At 36.1% G+C, this 26,763-nt stretch overlaps 1 protein-coding gene across 1 annotated transcript in view; it reads left to right on the top strand.

Annotated features, from left to right (window-relative positions):
- The window catches only part of mesh (sushi domain containing 2 mesh), a 38,276-nt gene extending 14,078 nt beyond the window's left edge, over positions 1 to 24,198 (top strand). Inside the window, exons 2-18 of the mRNA XM_089644443.1 lie at positions 2,826 to 3,064; positions 3,630 to 3,995; positions 8,997 to 9,134; positions 9,831 to 9,999; positions 10,467 to 10,727; positions 11,340 to 11,679; positions 12,183 to 12,464; positions 13,054 to 13,186; positions 14,095 to 14,189; positions 17,318 to 17,436; positions 17,917 to 18,177; positions 18,296 to 18,432; positions 18,713 to 18,842; positions 20,306 to 20,447; positions 21,769 to 21,889; positions 22,485 to 22,698; positions 22,831 to 24,198. Coding sequence (XP_089500569.1) covers positions 2,826 to 3,064; positions 3,630 to 3,995; positions 8,997 to 9,134; positions 9,831 to 9,999; positions 10,467 to 10,727; positions 11,340 to 11,679; positions 12,183 to 12,464; positions 13,054 to 13,186; positions 14,095 to 14,189; positions 17,318 to 17,436; positions 17,917 to 18,177; positions 18,296 to 18,432; positions 18,713 to 18,842; positions 20,306 to 20,447; positions 21,769 to 21,889; positions 22,485 to 22,698; positions 22,831 to 23,897 — 4,214 coding nt within the window. The 3' untranslated portion in view covers positions 23,898 to 24,198. The remainder of the gene's footprint in view (positions 1 to 2,825; positions 3,065 to 3,629; positions 3,996 to 8,996; positions 9,135 to 9,830; positions 10,000 to 10,466; positions 10,728 to 11,339; positions 11,680 to 12,182; positions 12,465 to 13,053; positions 13,187 to 14,094; positions 14,190 to 17,317; positions 17,437 to 17,916; positions 18,178 to 18,295; positions 18,433 to 18,712; positions 18,843 to 20,305; positions 20,448 to 21,768; positions 21,890 to 22,484; positions 22,699 to 22,830) is intronic.
- The last annotated feature ends 2,565 nt before the right edge of the window (positions 24,199 to 26,763 follow it).

The following is a 26,763-nucleotide window of genomic DNA, read 5'->3' as shown; positions in this document are numbered from 1 at the left end:
TCACCCTACTTGCATTAAGTTGCTTTACAACGCACTTATTCGAAGCCATCTCGATTATGCCTGCCCACTTTTTAGTACTGCCTCAAAAAATATACTTGATAAATTAGACAAAATTCAATCTAAATCTTTGCGAATTATAACTGGAGCGATGCAATCGTCACCCATCAATTCCCTTCAAGTAGAATGTTCTGATCCTCCTCTTTATTTAAGGCGTCAACTATTTGCTGACAAATTTGTTCTTAAATGTTTAAATTCTAAATGTCATCAGGTTATCCCCAGCGTCTCGTTGTTCATTGACTCAACCCATTCATCTACAATCAGAGCTTCAACTAAACCTCTTCCTGACATCTGTAAAAAATTTAAGTCTCTCTCAGAGCTTCACATCATCCAAAATGATCTACTTCCCTTATACAAATTAAAATATAGTCACGTCACCCTATCCCCAACAATATTTGAAGGGATCGGAATCCTTAAAAGTCATTCCAATCTCCCGGCCCGAACTGTCAATAATATTTTCAATGACATTATTTCATCTAAATGGCCCAACTTTTCTCTTTTATTTACTGATGGATCCAAATCTCCCGACTCTCCTAACTGTGGTATAGGTATTAACGTTTACCACAATAATTCTAATGACAGAATATTTCATTCAATTTCAAATCAATTTTCAATATTTTCAGCCGAGTGCATTGCAATAATAGAATCTCTCAAATATATAATCAAAAATAATTTCGAACATTCCCTCGTTCTCTCTGACTCTCTCAGTTCCCTCCAAAAACTTAAATCCAGTCCTCTTCTTCATCCTGATGATCACTTTGTATGCCTTATTCGAGAGATGATAGCCTCCATTCAAAGCTCTGGTAAAACTGTAACTCTGATTTGGATTCCTGGACATGTTGGTATCATGGGTAATGATATTGCGGATGCCTTGGCAAAACAAGGAGCGTCCAACCCTGTTGTTACCCTCGTAAACCACATTCCCCTATCTGACATTTTTTCCATCATCAAAGATAGATCCCGCAATGTTTGGGCAGAGTATTGGCACATTGCTAGTCAATCCAAGGGAGCCTGCTATGCCTCAATACAAAGAACTATTCCATCAAAACCGTGGTTTCAGCAATTCCCTCATTTTTCAAAAAAATAAATTTCTTCACTCATTCGAATGAGGATCGGACATTGTTCCGTTCCTTCCCATCTTTTTAAAATTCACGTTGTTGACTCCCCAGATTGTACATTCTGTGGTCTAGAAGTGGGAACTTTAGATCACATATTTTTTGGTTGTCCCTCTCTAAACAAATATCCTCTCTTCTATCAAGCCTTATCTAAAATTGCCTCCCCTCCATTCAACATCTCATCTCTCCTAAGTCTGAACTCGACTCCAATTTTCATTATAATTTTGAAATTTGCCCATTTAAATAAAATTAATATTTAAATTCACCTTTCATTTCTCAATAATTTTAAATGATGGCCAAGAACACCCTTGAAGGGTGAAAGCCAGAAATAATGTTAAAATAAAAAAAATATGACCGTATTACTCATTTTTGTTATTTGTTTTTGGGGTGTTATGCCGTGTTGCGCTAACTCCTTCTTTAGCTAACTTTTCGGACAGCATTGCAGTGTCCATCATCAGGGCAGATTTGTAATTTATACAATGCTGTCCGAAACGTTGGCTAAAGAAGGAGTTAGCGCAACACGGTATAACACCCCAAAAACAAATAACAAAAATACTTTTGGCGTGAAAATATTAAATCATATTTACCGTATTACTCAGTTTTCTTATTGGCAAGTCAAGTTACACTGCGGGATTTTTCACAGATAACTAGCAGGTAGGTGTATATATCTCTCTTACTGTCATTGTGAGAAAAATGATCTAAGAAATACAAAACGCACGTTTTATATTCAAAACTAGAAAACAACCGCAAAACTCACCTCCATCTCTATGAAACCAAAAGTCCGACCGCAATTTGAGAAAAAAAATAATGAAAATAAATATGAAACGATCAAAAGCGAGATGATAATAATGTTTATAATACACTATAGTAAAATAATGTTTATAAAAGTCGTAAACATTATTTTATCATACATTTGTCTAAAAAAATATGTATTTTCATTTCGTGTAAGTAATTTTAGATCAGCGCACGAAAAAACGTAGAGTGAGCTATTTTTAAAACTATTTTATGTTTGTATTAAAATTTTTATACTTAAAAATTGTATGTTTATTTCTAATAATAAAATTAGAAAGCGTATTTATTGCAAAGCGGAAATACACACTAATTCCAATAGAATATCCCTGAGGGTTGAGATTGAGAAGTCTGAACTCAGAAGTGAAAGAAATTCGCTCCGTAACCAAAAGTTGTGAATGTCGTTATTATTTACTTTTGCCTAATCTTATCAGAGTTTCAAGTCCGCTGTAGTACAATCACGTCCGCTTGTGCAATATTCACCCAGCTCGAATAAAGGACCATCTGCTCATCGCGGATAGAACAAACATATGACAAATATATGATGCATTGTTATTTTTAAATTTCACATTTGTTTGTGAATGTAAATTTTGAATTCTGTAAAATATTCAATAAACTTCGGTGGCAATCACGTAAACATGTACGCTTTTTTTCTAAAATTGAATTACTTGCCGCTTAGTGGCCCAGTGGTCCAAACCTTCGGGTTGCCAGTTCCCACCCAGGAAATAGCTAAGGTTAGCTTAGTTAGCTTTCACCATCGCACTAGCAATAGGAGGAGTTAAAATTTTGTCATGTTATTCGTACTTCGTAATATTTGTCGCACTTTAAAAAACAAGTCGTATTAATTTAGTGTTTTGTTTCCAGCTCACATCGATGGTCGGACCGCTCCTTCCACCAGTTACAGCGTCAATGGACAACCCTACGTCATCACGGAGAACCGGCTGCGGACCCTGAGATCCAGGTTCATGTACCCCTTCTACGATAGGGGCGGCGATGAGAACCTCGGCGACTACCAGCGGGACATCCACTCCTCCAACCCCCAAGTTCACAAGAACTTCAACTTCCAGCTGCCCTTCTACGGGTTTAGGTTCAACTACACCAGGGTGAGTTTTCAAACATTATTACTGAGTTTGAACTAGCAATTCACCCAGCCGGCCGCTTATTTATAGCTATTTGAGGTTTTTACTAGCGCTTTGCGCCGTTTGGCTCAGGACCGGCCCTGGGTCGATATCTGTGGTTCGGAATCTCCTTCTCTGGTAGGAGTTTATTAGGAGACGAAATGGAAAGATGAGGTGGTTTGGAAAATGGACGTGTACTTACTCAGAACATTCAGGAATGCAACTGCAGAGGTTGTGCGAGGAGAGGCAGGGCTGATGTTCCGAATACATGTGATACAGTCCAACCCAATCCTGTCCTCAACATCGCACAATAACCACGAGCAGACTCGACTTCTCAGTTTTTTTTTAGTAAGGTGTCCAAAGATTCTTAGGATGTATTGTAGGCATATGGTAGTTGATATGTTCGATGTCTATATTCCAGAATGGATTGAATGGATCAGTTACCAATAAACCGACAGACCAGTGATATTACGCCTAACGGTTTTAGTAGCTCCCTTTGTCGTCAATTAATGTCAATCAACAGACTTTCACTATTTTATTTATTTCGTAGGTGTCCATGCACGGATATTTGGAGTTCAGCGACCCTCCAGACCACTACACCTACCCTCTGACCTTCCCAGTCAAGGACTGGCCCGCCAAGGCCGATCCTTCCTTCATCGGGATCTTCTTCAGCAAGTGCCGCATTGGATCCCTGAGAGCCGAGGACATTGACCAGAGAGACCCCGGTGTCTACTTCAGGATGGAGAGGGATCTCCAGGGAAGGACCGACCAGGCAGGAATTGAGATGAGGGAGAGGCTGATGTGGGATGTCAGGACCGGGGTCATCGGAGCGGAGGACTTCAAACCTAAGCACTCTGCTATTGTCACATGGAAGAATATGTCCTTTGCTGGAGGATTCGCCAATGCTCTGTTCAAGGTAATTTTACCCACATACTAAGAACACTTAAATCGTTACGTATTTTTCGTGTAAATTAATTATTGGTACACAGGGTATCTATTTACAGATTAGGCCCTCAGCGCTATCAAAATGATGATCTACAATAGGATGTTGATTTAAGAAAATTATAAACCATTATAAAATACGGGAATGGCTTTAGGGGGTTATATTTATGTACACACGAGGGCTAGTTTGTTTCGGCTTTTTTAAATTTTCTCGGATTTGAAATGTGATTCGTCATACCGGACGAGGCTTTTTATATACCCGTTTTATATATTATATATGTGTGGGGATGCCGGCATGAAAGAAATATTAACTCCATTCAGCCTATTGTTGGCATCGGGAGTTACCTGATTCAGCACGGTTACCCGATTCCGGGAAATTAATGATTTTAATAAGACCCGAACTTTCGGATTTCAATGTAATTTTTTTTTATTGCCGGTAACCCGGTCGTTTATTAACATAAATGGTTATTTACAAATCATGTGCGCTACCCGACTCACTATAATAGACAATATCTGTTCTGAGCCGGGTAACAGTATCATTACATATATTTTGTAAATAAATCAGGGCTAAATAAAAAAATAATACATAAAATAATCTAGATATACAATATTACATACAAATACAAAAAAAAAAAAAAAACTTCAGTGTGAGAGTTCTTGTTTAGATGGAGTACCCCATAAAAACTTATCATATGCATAGAGTAAAGTTGTTTTTTTTGTTGTTTGTTTTTGGGGTGTTATGCCGTATTGCGCTAACTCCTTCTTTAGCCAACGTTTCGGACAGCATTGCAGTGTCCATCATCAGGGCAGATGTGTTATTTAATAAAATAATACGTTAAATAACACATCTGCCCTGATGATGGACACTGCAATGCTGTACGAAACGTTGGCTAAAGAAGGAGTTAGCGCAACACGGCATAACACCCCAAAAACAAATAACAAAAATACTTTTGGCCGTGAAAATCTTAAATCGTATTAGAGTAAAGTTGTATTTAAAAATAAAAATAAGTAGGAAAAATGCTAGCAATTGCATTTAAAACATTAGAAACACTCATTAAATTGATGCCTTGAAAACATTGTTATTATTATGTGGTATTTAAATTTGGGCACACATCAAGCAGATGCCTACAAAAGGTAACAAATAAAATGTCGTGTATGCACTGTGCAGGAGACCACTCCTACAAGGACTGTGAAAATAAGGAAACTTCTCCAAAATGTAAAAATTGTGCCACAACAAATGAAAGATTCAATCTAAAAATACCAACAAATCACCTAGCAAATAATAAAGCTTGCCCATATTATCAAAGAATGCTTAAAATAGCTTTGGAAAAAATAGAATTCTGACTATATCATAAAACTAATTTACTAGTTAGATTGTATTATAAAAACTATAATATACCTTCAGTACTTTATATAAAATTCTGTATATTAATTTCCAATAATTTACATATCAATTTATTTCCATTTACGAAAAACTCTCATTGTATACTACAAATTATGATATCGTTTAAATTCTTCAAAACTTTAAATGTGTTTAAAGAAAACATTTCACAACCGTTTAAAAACTATATACAATACAATTACCAATATCATAATATTTTTAAAATATATTCCTTCGCTTCACTGAACAAAAATGCATCAAACGCTTATATATTATTTAGTCCTTTTGCTAAAACTAGAAATGGATGACTACATTATTCAACATCTGGAAAAAATTTTTTACGTAAAAAATGTAATTTGTGACAACTCTAATGACTGTAACACAATACTTCAAACGACTCCAGATTCATTTACCGTAATGCATCTAAACATACGATCTATCAAGAAAAATTTTGATCATTTTCTAGTAAACCTAAATTTATTAAACAAATATCCTGACATAATCATACTGACTGAAGCACATTTAAACACCAACTCAATCATCCCAACTCTCCCCAATTACAACTACTTTCTTAGCTCACATTATATTAACAAAAATAGTGGTATTGTTATATACACGAAGACGATATTTAAAGACGTACTCTTTACTGAAACGAATATGACTAATGCAAACTGTATTATTATAAGACTGAGCATTAATAATAAACTACCTATACAAATAATATCAATATACAGGACACACTCTGCTGTTATATCCACTTTTATTGGAGAATTGAATAATATTATTTTAAATAATAAATGTACAAATAATTTTCTAATTGGCGATATTAATATTAACATTGCTGAAAATAATCACATTATTGAAAAGGACAATTATATTAACATGATGACCGCTTTAAATTTTAAACCCTGTATTAATAAATATACTAGAGAATTTAATAATCAAATACCATCAATTATTGATCACATATGGTGTAATTCCAACTACATTGATAATCTTCAAACAATAATATGGAGAAACAACATAACGGACCATCATACATGTATTCTTAACCTTAACATAGAAAAACAAAACATTAATAATAGTAATAAATCTAACATGCCTAAAATATCGATAAACCAACAAATACTTCATGAAAAACTGTCTCACGAAACATGGGAATCTATACTCTGCACAGAAGATGTAAATAATAGTGCTTTAAAATTTCATGACACCTTACAAAAGCATATAAAAGATTCAAGCTGTGAAATACACAAAAAAATATATAAAAAAAATTTCAAAAAAATTAAACCATGGATTACCCATGGTCTAGTGGTTTCCATTAGAGAAAAAGAAAAATTATTTAAACTTACAAAAAAATTCCCACTAAATAATTCGATTATTTTACATTTTAAAAAATACAGAAATAAACTAACGGCACTAATTAAAATGACCAAAGAAGAATTCTACAAACAAAAGATGTTAAATTCAGGTAACAGTGGTAAAAAAATTTGGAAAACAATAAATGAAATAATTGATAAAAAAAGAAAGACAAGTGACATTTTAAAGCTGCACATTAACAATAATATGATGAAAGTTTCTGATAACCCAAAACTATGTGCGAATGCTTTCAATAATTTTTTTTCAAATGTCGGAAAAAATCTCGCAAACGAAATTACTAACAACATAGATAATACCACCACATCAGGAATTCCAGTAGCTTCATTAAATAAAACGGTAAAAACATTCGAAACGATAACCGAACAAGAAACTGTTGTTATAATACAAAACCTAAAAACTGAGTCCGCACCAGGTTTTGATGGAATAACCGTTGAAATTCTGAAAAAAAATCTTAACTTTTTGAAAAAACCTATTACACATATCATAAATAATAGTCTTAAAAAAGGAATCTTTCCATCTATTTACAAAAAAACTATTATTTCACCGATTTTTAAATCAGGTGATACTAAAGAAATTAATAACTACCGACCTATATCAGTATTATCAAATATCTCAAAAATTTTTGAAAAGGTAGCAAAAAAGCAACTGCTAAAATTTATTGAAACTAATAATATATTGAGTGACCAACAATTTGGATTTCGCGAAAAAATAAGCACACAGGACGCAATTATAGATTTAACAACAAAAATACATCAAGCACTAGACAAAGGCAAAAAATCTCTTGCAATATTCATAGACCTAAAGAAAGCCTTTGACAGCATAAGTCACAAAAAATTACTCTACAAGCTTAACAAAATAGGAATTATAGATAATGCCAAAATGTGGATAGAAAGTTTCCTGAACTCTAGAAGTCAATATGTAAAAATAAATAACACTCTCAGTGAACCGAACACAAGTGACTTTGGAATACCACAAGGCACCATATTGGGCCCTCTTCTATTCATATTATATGTTAATAATATCTTTAAATTACCATTAACAGGAAAACTCATTTCATATGCAGATGATACTGCAATTATATTTCAAGCGAATTCATTGAATGAACTTGAAATAATTGCTAACAATGATATCAATACGTTAAAAGAATGGTTTGATAAAAACTTATTAACATTAAATATTGAAAAAACATATTATATAATTTTTAGTATAAACAAAATAAACCCCTTTATTACATTAAATATTAAAATACATTAAAAAAAATGCATATCAAAAAAATCTACTTGCCAAAATAATGACTGTTTATCCATAGGAAATAAAAATGAAATTAAATATTTAGGTGTAATAATAGATAGTCAACTTAAGTGGAAAACTCACATAAACAATATCATAAATAGATTAAGAAAACTCATTTACATATTTATTAGTCTAAGAAATATACTTAACTTAAAAATTCTTAAAAATATTTACTACGCTCTAGCCCATTCAATAATACAGTATGGTATCGTTGCGTGGGGGGGAGCTTACAAATCATCACTTTTACCGCTGGAAATCACTCAAAGGTTGTTAATAAAAATTTTAATAAAAAAACCATCAGACTACCCAACCTTACAACTTTTCCAAGATTTTCAAGTCCCATCACTAAAAAATACATATACGAAAAATACGCTACTTCAAATCCACAAAGATCTGTATAAGAAGTCACACCATGCCATGGTTCGTGTCGAGAGCAATAGGCAAAATACAATGGGTCGCTTATGGACTCCATTAATGCATACCAGTTTTGCACAACACTATTACACGTACACTGGAGTGGTATGGTTTAATAAATTAACGACTGAGATGAGATTAGAACCGGATTTTAATAAATTTAAAAATAAAATTAACCTCACTACAATAAATAATTTAACGAATTAGAATGAAGATGATATCTCACTAAATTATTTTATAAATTATTATATAAAAAAACTAAAATCTCTTCACTTTATATGTTTTTATGATTCTTTTTTTCTTCTATTTACATATGTATGTTAAGTTTTTATTATTTTCCCTTTACACACGAGTTTTAGACTCTTGTAAAGGTAAACATGTTAATTTTTATTGAAATATGTTCTTACTATGTAAATTTAAACATTATACTGTATTTTATAAAATAAATAAAAATATAAAAAAAAAAAAAAAAAAATTATATTATTAAAATTTTCATTGTTATTTCAGACCAATACTTTCCAAATGGTCCTAGCCACTGACGAGGTGTACACATACGCCATGTTCAACTATCTGGAACTCCAGTGGAGCAGTCACACTGAGGCTGGGGGAGATACTAGCGGAGGAGAAGGCGGAGTACCCGCTTACGTAAGTACCTTTAAGTAAATGGGTAATGCGGTGTTGTCACTCATCAAATGGTCCTAGCTACTGACGAGGTGTACACATACGCCATGTTCAACTATCTGGAACTCCAGTGGAGCAGTCACACTGAGGCTGGGGGAGATACTAGCGGAGGAGAAGGCGGAGTACCCGCTTACGTAAGTACCTTTAAGTAAATTGGTAATGCGGTGTTGTCACTCATCAAATTCCTTAACAATCTTCCAATATTCATATTCCTCATGGCCAGTATTTCAATTCAAGCTAGGCTTAAGAGATCTCTGGTAGGAATCCTGAGCGTACTGTAAAACCAGCACCTAGTGACAAAAACTATGCAGTTAATAAATATGCTGTAATTATCAAATTTCGCAAAATTCATACTATATGCTCTACTAGGCTTAGAAGGTTCAACCGTCAGTTAAACAATAAGTCAAGAAGATATTCTTAATATCGCCCTGGTGTAAGTCCACCATTCAGAATTGCACGTTGATTTAATTGGCTTTAGCCGTGTATGGTGACCACATCTGAATAACCAGGTAGTTCGTCACCTTTCCCTTTACAATCTCCTTCCCCCTACCCTGCCACCTTCATCTTCACAATATACATACCTCTCTGGCTTCAGACGGTTGCGAGGGTTGATTTTGACAGGACTCTTGGAACTAAATGGCAAATAATTTTGTATTTCAGATTGGATTCAACGGTGGAAATGGAACTCAAAGTTTCGAGTACATGCCCTACTCCCAATCCTCTGTGTTGAGAGATCTGACTGAAAGGGGATACGCTAATGGATTACCAGGGAGACACATATTCCGCATAGATGAGAAAATAATGTTGGGAACATGCAACAAAGATATTGGTAATGTTTACATATAAAATTGTTTCAAACTTCAGTGAAATGGTATTTTTTTCACCGACGAGATGTTTGGAGTACAGCTTAATTCCATCAATTATTTTGATAATTGTTATTCTTCGAGGTGTCCTGAACCAATTTTTGTGGTTAAAATCAAAGATCATACATTTATGTTATTAGATTTGACACTAGGTGCTCGCAGATGGATCCGCCACATTGGAGTTCATGAAAACCGTTACTTTCCTCTGACAATCGAGTGGAACTCGATTTGAAGTCAGTATATGTGACGTGACCACTCTATTTATATAACCTCAGTGCCTTGATGGTTATAAAAGGGTTCTTTGACCTAACTCTCTAGTTAAAAAATACCCTTTCTCAGGAATTCTGGGCCTTCTGAATTGCCCTTCAATTGTTGGGATTGCACTATCCTCCCATTCCTGCCGGATTAAGAACCTTTCATAAAAAATCCATAGATGGAGCAAATCTTCCGCTGGTTTTCGCTCCGGAGAGTGGTAACATGCTGGGCGGTACAATCGTCAACATCACCGGTCCCTGCTTCTTCAAATCGACCGACCGCGTCAACTGCCGTTTCGACACGGAAGACGTGGTGGGTTATGTCGTAGACACCAACCGCGCCATCTGCGTGCAGCCACAACTGATGGCCGAGGGATACGTCAGATTCGAGGTCGCCATCAACACGGAAAACTACAAATGGAAGGGAAAGTTCTTCGTTGGTGAGTAAATAGTCTTTTGAAAAAAACCTCAATTCTTCTTGAATCATTGTCATATTACCGAGGATTTTGACCGATACAACAGGCTTATCCACTCTTCGCGGTCCTGTACTGCATGGAGGCATGGACATTGACCCTGCAAAATTTGGGAATAAAGCAAAATACCACATAATATACTTCTCTAAATAAGCTAATAAAATTTCATTCCTCATATAAAACGGGTCTCTTCTAGACCCAAGACCCACTGAAACAAATCTTTTTCTCCAACACCTCTTTAATACGTCTCACTTCAGGTGGCAATACATTGGCCTGGTTTTGGATAGTGGAGACAATGGAAGGCACATCTTCTATTCAAAACCACTAATTTTGTTTCGTGTTTTAAAGTGGCATCAGGGAGCCTTGTTTTTGGTCGCCAATACTAATAGTAGTCGTACGTGACATGATCGTTCTTCTGTTGTATATTCTTCTGCCTTCTTTGTTTTCGTACAAGACGTGTGAGAAGGAAGAGGACGGTCGTCGATGATGTATTTACCACCTCTCTCTGGGACTACTACATTTCGTTTTTACATGATTGGTGTATTTCTGGCATTTAATAAGTTGTGTCTCTTTTCGTAGAAACCCCTGCTACCGCCACCGAGCGAATTTTCTTCGAGACTAACGACGTTCACGAGAAGAGTCCAGCCCAGATCAAAATTTCATGGAACGCCTACAATTTGACCTCGAATTTGAATGCTGGTGTGCGAATTTCCGTTTGGGGCTACAAAGAGACCAAGATCAAGCCAGAGTTGCAGTTTATTGACATCCTGGCCGAGGGAGTGCAGAACGGAGGAGTGTACACTATCGCCCCCGGAGACTATCGCCTGCGAGATAATATCTTGACGAGTGACATGCAATTTGGATTTATTCAAATTAATTTGACCAACCCCAACGAAAATTCTGGAATGTCCATATCTCCGTAAGTAAATGCAAATATCAGATATTTAGGTATAATAGAAGCCTTTCAGAGAATATAATAGACACGCCAGAGCTTGGTGGAGCTTGGCAAATCAAAGAGTGCGCTTTGCCCTTCGTGTCCTGCCCGCGTGTTGCACAGCTTTGCCGAAGTTGTTCTGGAATCCCGAATGGGGAATGATGTCTACCATAATTAAGTCACATTCTATTTTTTGCAGACTCTACACCTACACCTCTGACACTCGACTATATTGTGATTTATTATTGTGGGGTTTGTCCGTTGACCTCAATGACCGACCACCACTGTCATTTTTAAAACTATAAGAGTACGTACCTAATTAAAAAGAAATGATACGTTTTTAGAAAAGGCTACCACTAAATGGTAAAATATACAGGGTAAAACTTGTTCAGGAATCGCTTGTTAAAATTCGTATGCTGTTGATCTGTACTTATTAGGGGTAGATTACCGTTTATTATTGGTGAATTCATATGTTTTTTTCCTTTCAGTGTATTGTGGAGTAGACCCATTCCCCTGGGATGGTATTTCGGTCCTCAATGGGAAAAACAGTTTGGAAGCAAATGGCCCGAGAAGATGTGCAACAACTGGCTGACAAGCGATCGTTACTACAAGAACTTTGCCGCCGATATCCCCCTCTGCCCCTGCACTCTGGAACATGCGCTTCTCGATAAGGGGAGGTTCCTACCCGACTTCGAATGCGACAAGGACGCTAATCCAAAATGCTTCTATCACAAGGGCGCTGTTCACTGCGTGAGGAGTGGAAATCCAAGGTGCGTCATTAAAAAACTTCCTAATTTCCATAACAAAGGTGAATGAATTCCTGGAGGGAAGGACATTATAAGCTATTTTCTTTATTAGTCTACCAAGACATCCACCATGGATTTCCTAGTAGCTCACTGCACTTGCTTTGATTTTATGGTATTTTGAATCTTAAAGACGTTACAAGTTAAAAAAAAAACATAACTAAAAAACGAGTAGGTTATTACGAAAATAGTGTCAGCCTGTGCACGGTGGGCTATTGTCATTTTACCCCCGGAATTTTAAGGGGAATGACTTTAAAAAAATACATATAAATTATATTTTGAGTAACGTGAGTAGGTGCCACGATGTCTGCCCCAAAATAATTATATATTCCTGATTCCTGTAACATTCTCACAATTTTTGGAAGTTGTAAATTTGATAGGAATATTTTGATAAGAACGATGGCGGGATAGTGTGAAATTATGAAACTTGTTCATTATCATCATAAGAATTATGAAACTTTTTCATTATCATCATTAGAATTATGAAACTTGTTCATTATCATCATTAAAATTTGGGAAAAATATTTTTAAAAAATGGATTCGCTTTGGTTTGTAGTTTGGAAGGATCGGGTCAACAGTGCTGCTATGACAAAAATGACTACCTTATGTTGTCTTACGACCAGCAATGGGGCTCCAGACCACACCGCTCCCATAACCTCGGATTCCTGCCATGGAATGAAGCCAACAAAGTAAGTTTTGCTCATTGCCAAACTCATCGGTTAAAGTCAATCAAGTCCATCATAGAACTATTATCCTATTTAATATCTAAGAGAAGCAGTATAATGGATTTTCACTAATATTTGACAAAGTCATCGGTTGAAGTCAATGAAGTCCATCATGGAACTATTATTCTAATATATCTAAGAAAAGCAGTATAATGCATTTTCACAAATATTTGACAAATTCTTTCGGTTGAAGTCAATCAAGTCCATCATGGAACTATTATCCTATTTAATATCTAAGAGAAGCAGTATAATGCATTTTCACTAATATTTGACAAATTCTTCGTGCTCACTTTGAGACCATTTTTTACGATTTGGCATGTTTTGACAAATAATGGATTTGGTTAAATTTCAGAATCGCTCGACACACGTTCTATAAATATTTTATTGAAATTACACTTCGATTCAGCTTAATTACTGTAAAATATAACTATTTTATTCGAGGGAGATTGAAAATACTGCGTTTTAATAGCTATACAATATAAAGATACCGATAATTTGTCATCTTGTATAAAAATATTTGAATGAAACCGGAATCGTTAGGTTCTTTGTTTGGGTTAAAAGAAAAGCGAACTCTTCAAAAATAATAGCAACCAAGTGAACAAACAATTTTAAGTTTTACAGAATAACTATCAAAATGCGGTTTTTTCATCTCCCCCAATTTAAATAGTTTTCTTTCATAGTAATCGAAGTATTATTAAAAAAAAACGAGTAAATCAACTGTGGGTTTTGAGGTTTAATTTTTTCTTTTTTTTTACTAAAACCCAAACAAAGAACCTGTTTTACAAAAGACATTCTTAGTATCGGTTTTATTTGATATGCTTTTCCAGGTTTTCTGTTAAAATGGTCAATATTAAAATTGTTTTTGTTTTTAGGTGCCTACACTTTCTCATTGGTTCCATGACCAAATTCCTTACTATCAGTGCTGTCTCTGGCAAGAAGAACAAGCCGTTGGATGCGAAACTTACAGGTAAATCTATTTTCATATTTATTAGAATTGAAGATGCACTTTACATTGTAAGTCTGAATAACTCTTACAATAAAACGTGTTAGTGAGACCCCAGATAGCCAATAGCACTAATCGACTAAACGTGGGAGGTTCTTTGCATTTCATCGATCTGGTCAAGATGGTAGCCGTGTTGGATAGTACCTTTTTACTCCGTCAGAGTTTTCACGAGCGTTACGATCTGCTAAATCGAAATAATCAATAGTATGCGATGTATACTGAGAACTAGTAGTCAATCCATTAGTAATGTACTAGGCACCAACATAGGCTATCACTGTAACTGTCTGCCTACCAGTGAGGCATAATACCTCTGGCACCACGTTTCAGAGATGAGAGACGAAGGCATTCCACATATAAAGGGGAATACGCATCGGTCATACAAATAAATGCGTGAGATGTACAAAATTGAAATATACGCCAAATTATACTTAAAATAGAATGAAACCCGTTACAATTTCAATATTATTATCTAAAAACACAGAAACTGTGCAGGATGTAGCTGTAGATGTTGAATTGGTACAATACGACATCTACAATATACTAAATAATGTATAATTATAATGACGAAATCTATGATTGGTTTCCCAGTTAAGTAAATTGCACATGTATAAACCAACCAAGTAACTATTAATTTTCCTAAAATAAAATATATAATTACAAAAAGAACATGATACATGATCTTTCCTAAGCATGAGTGCGAATTTGTAACAATAAGCTGGATATCCGTGAACATGAATGATCACAGTAAGAACATGAGAATGGATTTTGCTTAGTATGAGTGCGAATGTGTCTTCTTAAGCTTGAATTTTGTGAACGTGAATAGTAACACTAAGAAAATGAGAATGGTTTATCCTAAATATGAGTAATAATGTGTGTCATTAAATTTGACTTCGATAAACATGAATAATTACAGTAAGAATGTTTTTTCTTTAGTATGACTGCTATTGTGTCTCATTAAACGCGACCATGAATAATCGCAGTACGAACATGAAAATGGTTTATCCTTAGTGTGAATACGAATGGAAGTAATTAAATTTGTCTTTTGTGAACATGAATAGTTACAGTAAGAACATGAGAATGGTTTTTCCTTAGAATAAATGCGAATGTTTGCCAGTAAGCTTGACTTCTGCGAACATGGATGGTTACAGAAAGAACACGAGAAAAGAGATGAGTTTTCCTTAGTATAAGTGTGAATGTGTCTTATTTTGCTTGCCCATGAATAATCACAGTAAGAAAATAAGCACAAAGTTTCCTTAGAATGAGTGAAAACGTGTTGCAACAACTGTGACTTCAGTGAAAATGAATAATGACAGTAAGAAAATGAGAATAGTTTATCCTTAGTCCTTAGTGACATGAAGGCTTAAAAAAGAAACTTACACTAAGGATTTTTGAAGAAACTAACACAAAATATCCTAATATTACTTTGCATGCCAGAAAATTATTATTACCCTTTCCCTCAACTTATTTGGTGGAAATGTGGTTTTAGCGCCATAAGCGATTTACTCATTAAAAAAGGAAATCTATTGGATATAACTAATAGAGGGGACCTAAGACTGAAAATAACAAAGTCAGATGATGACATAAAATTTCTTTTTAGCGAGCGCAACTGACAGTTATAATATATCTATTAGAATAGGTTTTATTTAATTTCATTAGTTGTTCATATGTTTACAAACATATTACAATATGATTTGAATATTTATGAGGGTTATGTAATTAATTTTTTTTAAAAGGAACACAATAGGAAATTTTATTTTAAGTTTATTATAGTTAAGCGCACTTGAAGTGAAACAACACAAAACTGCGCTATATAAATGTTATGTTATTATTATTATTATATATTCGGAACATCGGTGTCCATGATTCGCGTGCAGCGCAAACTGTGAGGAGTAGCTTCTACGTGGCCCGGTTCAATGGGACGATTGTAGTCACGACAGAGGTAACGATGTTCAGCGATAAACTTAAGAAGAAGTGAGATTTTATTGTTAAGGCGATGCACTACGTCGTGTGATATTTTAAATCGAGCCGCTATCAATAACACACCTTAAGTAGATGGCGGTAAGGCTTAAATTCCCGCTTAACACCATGCACCTATTTCGATTTATGCAAGAAAAAACATGGCCAAAAAGTGCCTTTTATTTTATTTTGTGGATGTTCAGGCACAAATATTTAAATGTTTTCAATCATTTTATAAATTATTTAATTTGCCACATTATACAATAAAACCATAACCAAAAATGGGTTCGTAAGTAGGAGATTTTGAACTTTAAAGCAGTTTTCGGAAGACTTATACATTATTTTTTCTGGGCTTATAAAAAGACTTATCTAAAAAAATACTCGACTGTTTCAGAGGCCAGGATGTATTCTACTCGCAGTATTTAGTTAAAGCATCTGAAACATTTTTAGGCGACCAAATTTTCAAACCAAAAACACATGATTTCGCATTACTACTAGGTGCATCGCCTTAATAGTTTAACTTTCGGGAATATAATTACAAATGGAGCAAAGTTTATAAAACTACTAGTCCAAGTTGCCCAGGCTTTTCTCAAACTTTTTAAAAATTTCATGCGAAAGACGACCTTATTCTTGTTTTGAATGTGAAGTGTGCAAAATTTCATCAATCTCCGAATAAAACTTTAGTTTTTTATAAAAAAACAAATGTACCTCGCCTGACCGCCTGTCCGCAACGGTCAGGTTGCGTATCCTTTAGATAAATAAATAAACACCATCGGATGAGGGTTTCCCAACTCTGAACTCTGTTTCTGAACTCCCACTTCCTAAAATTACATCTTAAGTCTCGCGGAATAATTTTATGCGGGTATCCCCACCCATGAAAACGCGTCTATTAATTGCCTCGCCCGGTACGATGAAAATATAAAAACCGTTTATAAAATACCAAAACATATTCCAAGTGAAGAATAATGTTTCATTGCAAATAATTTTACACAAAACCCAAATCACATCTAATTTTTAACACGAAAGGGGCCTTTCGGCCCGGAGCTCTGTATGCCATTATTTCAAAAAGTAAGTTTCATAATTCTGTTTGTACTTTTGGAGTGTATTTAGTAAGTAATGAATGTGTTTATGAAAAGGTTTGAACGCCGCCCTACTCAGGACTGCGTGGCTCATCAGCCGCCGGGTGTTGGAGCCGTGTTTGGGGATCCTCACTTTGTAACCTTCGATGGACTCCAATACACATTCAACGGAAAAGGTAAGTCAACAAATCATGCCAGATGTAGATCTAAGAATATGGGGGAATGACATGAGAAACAACAACTACTACTACTTGCGTCAAGAAATTTGCTCTAGCTTTTTATCTCTGTATTTTCTTGGTGAACTACTTTCAGCTCATAATTTAATTTCCATGACGACCTATGTAACTTTAATGGTATATGGAAACACGCCTTTCGCGCAATTTGCGGTTTCTCCGATACTTTCCCCAGTTCGGTGGTTCGGCTCGCATATTTATACGTAGCATTAGATATATTTTTAACTTTAAAAACAAAAGACAAGACCCAGTATAAATATTATTGTCTCATTTTCAAATACTACAATGGTTTTAGCTATGCCTGTCTCAGTCCCCAAACGATTATTTCTGCTCTACATGATCATTGTAGTAACTGTCCGGGGGTTAAACTGTCGTGTGGAACAGCTGTCAGTCTATTAGGCACTGATATGTTCTTACTTCCAGGCGAATTTGTCCTCGCCCGCACCGACCTGCCCAGCCTGAAGCTGGACGTGCAGGGCCGCTTCGAGCAGGTGGTGCGCAACCAGTACGGGCCCGTACGCGCCACGCAGCTGACGGCCGTGGCTGCCGCAGCCAACAGCTCTGCCACCATCGAGGTGCGCCTGCGCCCGTCTCACGCGCAGTGGAGGTACAGGCTGGACGTGTTCGCCAACGGAAAGCGGATTTACTTTGACAGGAATTCTCTCAAGATCCAACACTTCCCAGGTAAATTATATCTTATTCTGTTCTCGGAGTCTATTACTATCGCGTCATCATTTGATTAGAGGTCGCACACGACTCCATCTGTCATCTTAGAACTAAAACCATTTTATTTGATGAGCAGGTGTGACTGTCTACACCCCTACCTATATCCTCAACCAGTCGGAGGTCATCATGATGTTCCAATCAGGAGCCGGAGTGGAGGTGGTGGAGAATCAGGGCTTCCTGACTGCCCGGGTTTACCTTCCCTGGACTTACATTGTACGTAAAAGATTTGATATCATTTGGAACAAGTTTTTACTATACCTGTCACCTGTTACCCTGGTGGAGTTCCCTCTCTCGGAACAGACATTCTATTCTATGTTTACTGACCTTGCGAGAGATTTCAAAACTATGTTTAGAATAATTTTTTTCAAATTAAACTCTTGAAAATATGAAACCAACAAAAATACTTTATTTTGTTTTTTGCCAGTTAAGTTAATTTATCAAAGTTCCCATAGTTCCTGATGGCTCTTTATTTGAATTACTTGACACATTTCAGAATAAAACTCGCGGTCTGCTGGGCAACTGGTCTTGGGACATGCAAGATGACTTCACCCGACCTGATGGATTATGGACTTCTCCTAACATCAACAACTTCGAGAGTGCACACAAGGACTTTGGCAAATATTGTAAGTCTGACCATAACATTTGTATTTTCATTTAAAAGTTTACCATAGATACTTCCAAATAATTGTGATATGGAAATAATTGTACATAAATCATGAGTCAGAATACCCAGTGAAGTTTCAACTTCCTGAAACACCTATTTTCTCTTGTGTGTCATCTTCACATGGGATTTGGCCTCCTCTACAAATGCTCTCCGTTGGCTGCGGTCCCTCGTCGTACACCTCCAGGCAGTTCTCATCTCAGTTCTTTCCGTTCTGCTCCAATCCTCTGTGCCTGTTTGGTGTTTTAATGTTTGATGCTGTTTAACCCTTAGTGTGCCAAGATTTCCTCGTAGTTCACCGCACTTGCCTCCATTTCAGGGTATTCTAAACCTTAACTCCTCAGGCCTCTGCCATATTTTGACAGAAGGTCGGAGAATTTCCACTATGCAATGAAATCTAAATAATTGGAATGTTTCTGAATGTATCCGAAAACTAAAAACTGCTTTAGAAATGTGATAAAATACGCCTTCAAATTTAATTATCTATCTATCTATTTAAATAAATATATAAATTGTATCCGAAAACTAAAAACTGCTTTAGAAATGTGATAAAATACGCCTTCAAATTTAATTATCTATCTATCTATATAAATAAATATATAAATTTTCGTTTGTTCAAAATCTAAAATCTTAGTTCTTCACCGATTGCTTTGAAATTTTAACAGAACGTTGCATTCGAATACGCGTGTGTTTATAAATATATTATATAGATGTAACCCGTGACAGGTAAAAACATATTTTTTTAAACAGTACCATCTGTTGGACATAAAAGCAACACGCGCCATTGTTTCTCAATCTATACAGACAAACTGAGCCACAGCAACACGTTGCGGGGTGCAGATATTTATTAATAAAAATATAATTTTTGATTTGTTAAAATTTTGAATACGGACATTGAAAATTAAAAATTGCTTTTTGTAACTAAAATAATTGAAAACGAAAAACATATAAAAACCTCACGCATTTTAATAGACAAATGTATTACAAAACGTTACGACATATTTTATTAGACAAACGTTATTGGCACCTCATTTTTTTCTAGAAAACGTATTACAAACGTTACTGACACCTCACGTCTTATTAGACAAATGTATTACAATCGTTACTGACATCTTACTTTTTTGTCGCTTCAAATAAAAATAATTAATAAAAAATTCTTAAGTTAAGTTTAACTTTTTTTTTTCTAATCGCGTTTGGAACGTTTGGTTTCATAAAGGTTCATTTTAATGATTCTGCGGTTAACTTCTGTATTTGAATATAAAGGATGGTGTTGTCGCTTTCTAACACCGTTTAGATAATATTTTCACCATGTTGGTTTGGCATTTAACTCCCGACATCCTACTGATTAAATATAAATATCGGTTGGCATGTATTCACTTTGTGTAACATTTGATTTGACGTATGGCTTTGTTTGATTTTGACCAGGGATGCTGTCGGATAGAGCGGAGGACGGAAAGGGTGCTGCCTTGTTCACGCGTGAATTTGGCCGAACTGCGTCGTATTACAACAACGCAACGTTTGAACCCGTCTACCTCAGGGAGCCTGCTGACTTTTTACCTCCAAACAGGTATGTATTACAACAACGCAACGTTTGAACCCGTCTACCTAAGGGAGCCTGCTGACTTTTTACGTCGAAACAGGAATGTATTACAACAACGCAACGTTTGAACCCGTCTACCTAAGGGAGCCTGCTGACTTTTTACGTCGAAACAGGAATGTATTACAACAACGCAACGTTTGGACTCGTCTATCTCAGGGAGCCTGCTGAATTTTTACCTCCAAACAGGTATGTATTACAACAACGCAACGTTTGAACCCGTCTACCTCAGGGAGCCTGCCGACTTTTCACCTCCAAACAGGTATGTATTACAACAACGCAACGTTTAAACCCGTCTACCTAAGGGAGCTTGCTGACTTTTTACGTCGAAACAGGAATGTATTACAACAACGCAACGTTTGAACCCGTCTATCTCAGGGAGCCTGCCGACTTTTCACCTCCAAACAGGTATGTATTACAACAACGCAACGTTTGAACCCGTCTACCTAAGGGAGCCTGCTGACTTTTTACGTCGAAACAGGAATGTATTACAACAACGCAACGTTTGAACCCGTCTATCTCAGGGAGCCTGCCGACTTTTCACCTCCAAACAGGTATTTATTATCCATTTTTGTAAATGTGAACAATACACTGACCGTAGCATAGAATAAAGAAGTAAACTACAAGCGCCTTACGTACAAATTTGAATGGAAACAAATGTTACATTCAGACCTAAATACATGTTTAAAAAACAAATACACAATAAATTTACTTATACATTATTGTAAATGAACAAGGTAACTCACCCACTGACGACCATTGCCTAAAAGGTTTTTATTAACTAAAACTGCAAATTGATCCACCAATGAAGTCAGCACAGGTCCGGAGCGAGACGTTCGGCTTTATCAGTTCATCCCCAATACGGATGACGTGGCGGCAAAGGGCTACCCTCAGATCTCCAGACCTGAGGCGGAATAAAGCTGTCGAACGATAAAGTCCGACGATCAATCAACGTTGTAATAATAACCAACAGACAGTAAAACACAATGTATTATCACAGAATGACGAAGAGAGACTGGACAAACTTGCACACCAAATCTAGTTCATGTGATATTGAGATGGCGGAATATAGTCAATAGACTCTAATTAACACTTGTCCCCCTTTCATACTTTCTCCATCATTCTTAATTTACTATACCAACGTTGGATATAAACAGGTCGGTGAAATATTGCGGGGACTCGTATCAATGTATTATTCTTATTGTTTTTAGAACGTTGAATACAAATAGGTCGGTGGAATATTGCGGGGATTCGTATCAATGTATTATTATTATTGTTTTATTGTTTTTAGAACGTTGGATATAAACAGGGCGGTGGAATATTGCGGGGACTCGTATCAATGTCGCTACGATTACGCGATGTCGCTCAACAGAGACATGGCGCATTTCACCAAGAATTACCTGGCCTCGGCGGTAAGAATCATCATTAATATATTTCAAATAACAAACTCTCTCAGTGATTATTACCGGACAGCTAATACTGAAAGTTGAAAGCACGAACTCAAGTTCTATAATTTGCAGATATTTGAACGGAAAATTCAGTAGTCCGCCGCATTTATCCAAAAAAATATATTTGCAAACTAGAAGATTTAGCTTAATGACTTACTATTTTATAAGTAATAAACATAGTGTACTACATGATTTTGTATTTAAATATAACTGTAAGTTGCAAGTTCAAATTTCAAAATAAAATCTATTATTTCGAAAGACTTCTTTTAATTTTTAGCATAATATTTTGTTTGCAACTTTTGCAAATTGGAAACTTCAGTGTTTGGGGCAGCGGATTAGTGATTAGTAAGCATTGCTTTCTTATCGCTGAGCTGATCAAAAATCGGAGCAGTCCACTCCGGGCGCTGGCTTGCCAAGGCGTCAATAAGTCAAGGAGCCAACACGCTGATAATACCTATCACCTAATTCAGCACCCTTGAGGTTTTCACCAGTCAGGCACCGTTTGGTTCAGGGCCAGCCGGCGACTAGATTAATAAAAATAACATATAATTATTTGCAGATTAACATAAAAGAAGTGACTTCCAAACGCATCATCAGCTGTGGCGTGCTGGAGACTCCGCGCTTTGGCCGCAAGACAAACTTCTTCTTTGTGCCCGGCACCAAGGTCACCTTCGAGTGCAACCAGAACTTTGTGCTGACGGGAGACCAGAGAAGGACATGTCTGCCCGAGGGAAGGTGGGACGTGCCCGAACACGGCTACACCGAATGTCTGAGTAAGTTTCTTATGTCAAATAAATGATATCATATCATACAGTAAAACTTGAGCACACGTTTCTCATTTTAAAAGCCTTATAACTGAGTTTTACAATAACAGTACTGAATTAATGTGTTTTTCTATGAACCAGGAAATCAGGAGTACTCGTCTCGCCAGTACTTCCTTACAGGGGGAATCATCATGGCGGTGATGGTACCGATATTGCTCATCCTCGGTTGCGTATATTTCTGCTGCGTCAAGAGGAAGAACCAGAATCAGCTTAGCTCTTGGAACTTCAAGAAATTCGAACCTCGCTCCATTTCTAACTCGCGCGCTAATCTCAGATCGCTCTCCATGGGAAATCTAACCGACCCGGTAGACTACCCCATCAAGAGAGACGCTTATACAAGACAACAGAGCGTTCCTAACCTAGACCAAAGAGATTCCGTGTTCCAACAGTCTTTGATGGATGAACCTATCGATGACGTGAAACCGAGATTAGGAAAATCCCCTCCCCCCGTTGACGAACCCATCGATCTTAACTTCGACCCGGTGGATTCCGATCTCAGCGATTCCAAGTCCGACTTATCCGGTCTGCCGAAAAAGCGTCGCAGCTACGAAAAAATTTACCGCACGAACGAACCGTTGATAGGCGCGCCTAGCACAGAATTCCCGCAACTTTGGGACTTACAGGAAGAAGAGGTCGCTTCGTCGGGGTCCAACGACGGCAGTGACGTAACCAATCCGGGTCTGAGTAAGCCCGCCAAAGACATTCGTTACATCAATCAAAATAAGCCCCGGCAAGTAGGACGTAGGGCCGAAAGAAACAACGCGGATTCCGGGTATTCCACCAGTACACTGCCAAACGACCCTCTTCCTTATCCTCAATACAACATCCAAGACCAATACAGTCCTGTTTCTTCTATTTATAGTCCTTCAACTTCCGAACCGTATAGTCTTTCGACCAGTCCCATTTCTGATACCAGTCCTCGTCAGACCTTCCAACCGAGCAAGATCATTAAACCCATCCCCGAAGAGCCTAAGAGCGCTTCTCCCAGTAAGCTCAAGTCTTTCTTCATGCCGTCTAAGAAGTTCAAGTCTTTCGATGCCTTGAACGATAGTCCTAACCAGCAAGGAGTCGTCGATCCGATACAACAGGGGTCTTTGAACCCACCTGACGAAATCGAAACATTCAGCAGCAGAACAACAATGGTTTAATTTCTTTATGGAATGCTTATCTGCTTTAAAAATTGACGTAGAACAAATTATTAATATTACGTATTTTAGGTATTGAAAAATTCATGAATTAGTTTTCAAAATAAATAATATTAATACATAATATATTTTACAGAAATGATGGCGCCATTTCATTAGATTACATTTAATATTATTAGTATCTCTATTTAGGTCTAGGTTACACGCATAAAACATTTAGAAAATAATACTTCAATACATAATTATTATAATATTATCAATTAATAATATATAAAATGTAAAATGATTGTTTGATTATATTCTTTGTGTGTTATTTGAATTTATTATAATGATTGAAAAAAAACAATAAATAATAATTTAAACCAATTTATGTATTGAGGAAAAATTTCTATTCTACATGTTGTTTTCGCGTATTAGAGCAATATCGGTACCAGCTTCCGCTTTCAATTATAATTTAATCTAGATTTATGTTCTTATACCGAATTTTATATGTGGAATGGAATTTTTTCGTAAACATATTTTTTTATTTCAAATAATAATTATAAGAACAAAACAGAAAATTCCACTCCACATAGATTTATAATTCCTTATCTTCAACACAATCTCAGGGCTGCAACTTTACTATTAATGACTATCCTATTATCTTTTAACTTTCATTAATCTTATGTGAATCTGTTAGCTGTATTATAATCAAAACTTAATCAAAGCATTAAATCATATAAAAATATTAATTATTCATCACCTTTGAAAGAAGAATCTTTTAATTTGATCAACGTATACCTAAACACGTTTTCGCTTTCTTATTGTAACAGTAAGCAGGCGTAAACAAATGAAAAGGTTGTTTCTCAGGGAGATCTGCAAATACATACAGTCCTTCCACAGGGATACGCAAATATCGGATTCTCATATTATGTACTGACGTAGCAAACAGTTCGCCATGCAGAATCCAAATTGAAATCCAAAAAGTATAAGCTTTCATAACCTCGCTCAAAAGCGAGTAACTGTTATTTTTATATCCTGTCATTATTTGTTTTGCAAATGTCTGACACATGCAACGCCGTGTTTAAAGTCTCGGTGATGTGAGTAGGAACAAGTTCACCCGGCTGGTCGCAGTAAACTGGTACTGTAGTCGCCAATATACTTGAATCGTCAAGTATTGGATACATGCTTATCCCTGTGGAAAAAGGGAGTTAGTTTTTTGGGTATACCCTATTTGCGCAAATTTCTATTAATGAGGAATCGAGAAAGAGAACAATCCTGTTTGAATTATAATTTAACCATGACAGCCCTGACAGATTTTAAAAACAAGCTATTTGAAGAAGAATGGTGTCAACTGTGATAATGGCTGCTCTGATTATTATTTCTCCGGATGAGTTTATTGATTAAACTAGTATTTTGTTTGCCTGACCCGTGATAAGCAACTTTTATCAGCAAATGCGGCGCAACAGAATGGCGGCATACAAAGGTAATATCCAACACAGCCACTTGAACCGGAAACGGAAATTAACAAACAAATTTACAGACAGTTGAAATTCCAAATGGTCGAGTTAAAGCATAACTTTGCTAAGCTCAGTCAATATGAAAGTTTTTTTTACAACATGCAAAGTAAAACAACGAGTTAGAGATAAAAAGTAAATATTATGTTAGGTTGGGTCAATTTAAAGATGCTAGAATTGTTTGTTTTGTAACTGACTAAATGTTTTTGAAAAAAAATCTGTTTTAAAGCATACTCTAAAAAGTGTTATATACTTTCGTGTAACCTGCCGACTTTCGAATGTTTATTTAACAATAATTAAACAAAAAATTATATTGTAATTTTTTAGATTCGATAGTTAAATGGGTCTTTTAAAGACCCATAGCTCATGATGGCAACTACGCTGTTAGCTGAAAATAATGCGTTTAAACTAGAAATTAGAGACAGGAAAAGCGGTATCAATTTTATGAAGCCAGGACTTTCCGTAGAAGGTTTTTTCTGGTTGTTCAATGTTCATCCAGATTTTCTGCTTTTTACTATAGCAAACATCTATTTAGTATACAACGAACAGAGACTAAGTCAAAATCCCTGTCCGTTGGCAAACTAAGACTGAATAACTGTCGATTGGTAAACTAAGACTGCAGACCTTGGCTAAATCACACTGTTCATTGGCAAACCAAGACGGAATAACTGTCGAATTGCTAAATTCCTTTTGGTTAGCAAACTAAGACAGAAGACTTTAGCAAAATATTCATAAACAAATATAACTATCTTGTAAAATTGATCACCTACGCAAAAACACTTAATCTCAATTTGACAACAAAACACAAGTTTCACCTAGTTAAGGTATCCCCTTGATTGTTTATTTATCTGTCCAGGGCAACAGGAGTACTCGTCTCGCTGGGCCGGAGTCACCTGGGGCATCATCCTTGCCGTGCTGATTCCCATCATCCTGGTGCTGGTCTGCGTCGGATACCGCCTCGTCAAGAAGAGGAAGCAGGATGAAGAAAATGAGAAGCAGATAATGGACAGGTAATACCACTTAACCTGCAGAACGAATACAGCTCGCAGTCGGAGATGGAAGAGTGCCAATTCAGAAGGAGTGATGGTCGGGTTAAGCTTGGTAAAGGTGGCTGAATGGTGTAATAGTGAACTATAACATATATATGAGTGTGTTACCAGTGAAAGCAACCCAGAGGCAGACAGGGAAAAAGGATGATAGACTGCGTGACAGATTGGAATGCAATATCACCTCTTGGGCGCTTAACTTGTTTTTAAAATAATTAAAACTACATTATGCATAGTAATTTAATCATTATTTTCACAATCATCACGATTCCAAAAATGAATGATTTATTTTTAATAATGTATAAATAATATTTTTTATAATTTTAA

Source organism: Hesperophylax consimilis, chromosome 21 (genome assembly GCF_061612785.1).
Source record: "Hesperophylax consimilis isolate HC1 chromosome 21, BYU_Hcon_1.0, whole genome shotgun sequence".
Classification (NCBI taxonomy): domain Eukaryota; kingdom Metazoa; phylum Arthropoda; class Insecta; order Trichoptera; family Limnephilidae; genus Hesperophylax; species Hesperophylax consimilis.
Note: the sequence above shows the minus strand (reverse complement) of the source record. Positions and strands in the feature narration are given on the sequence as shown.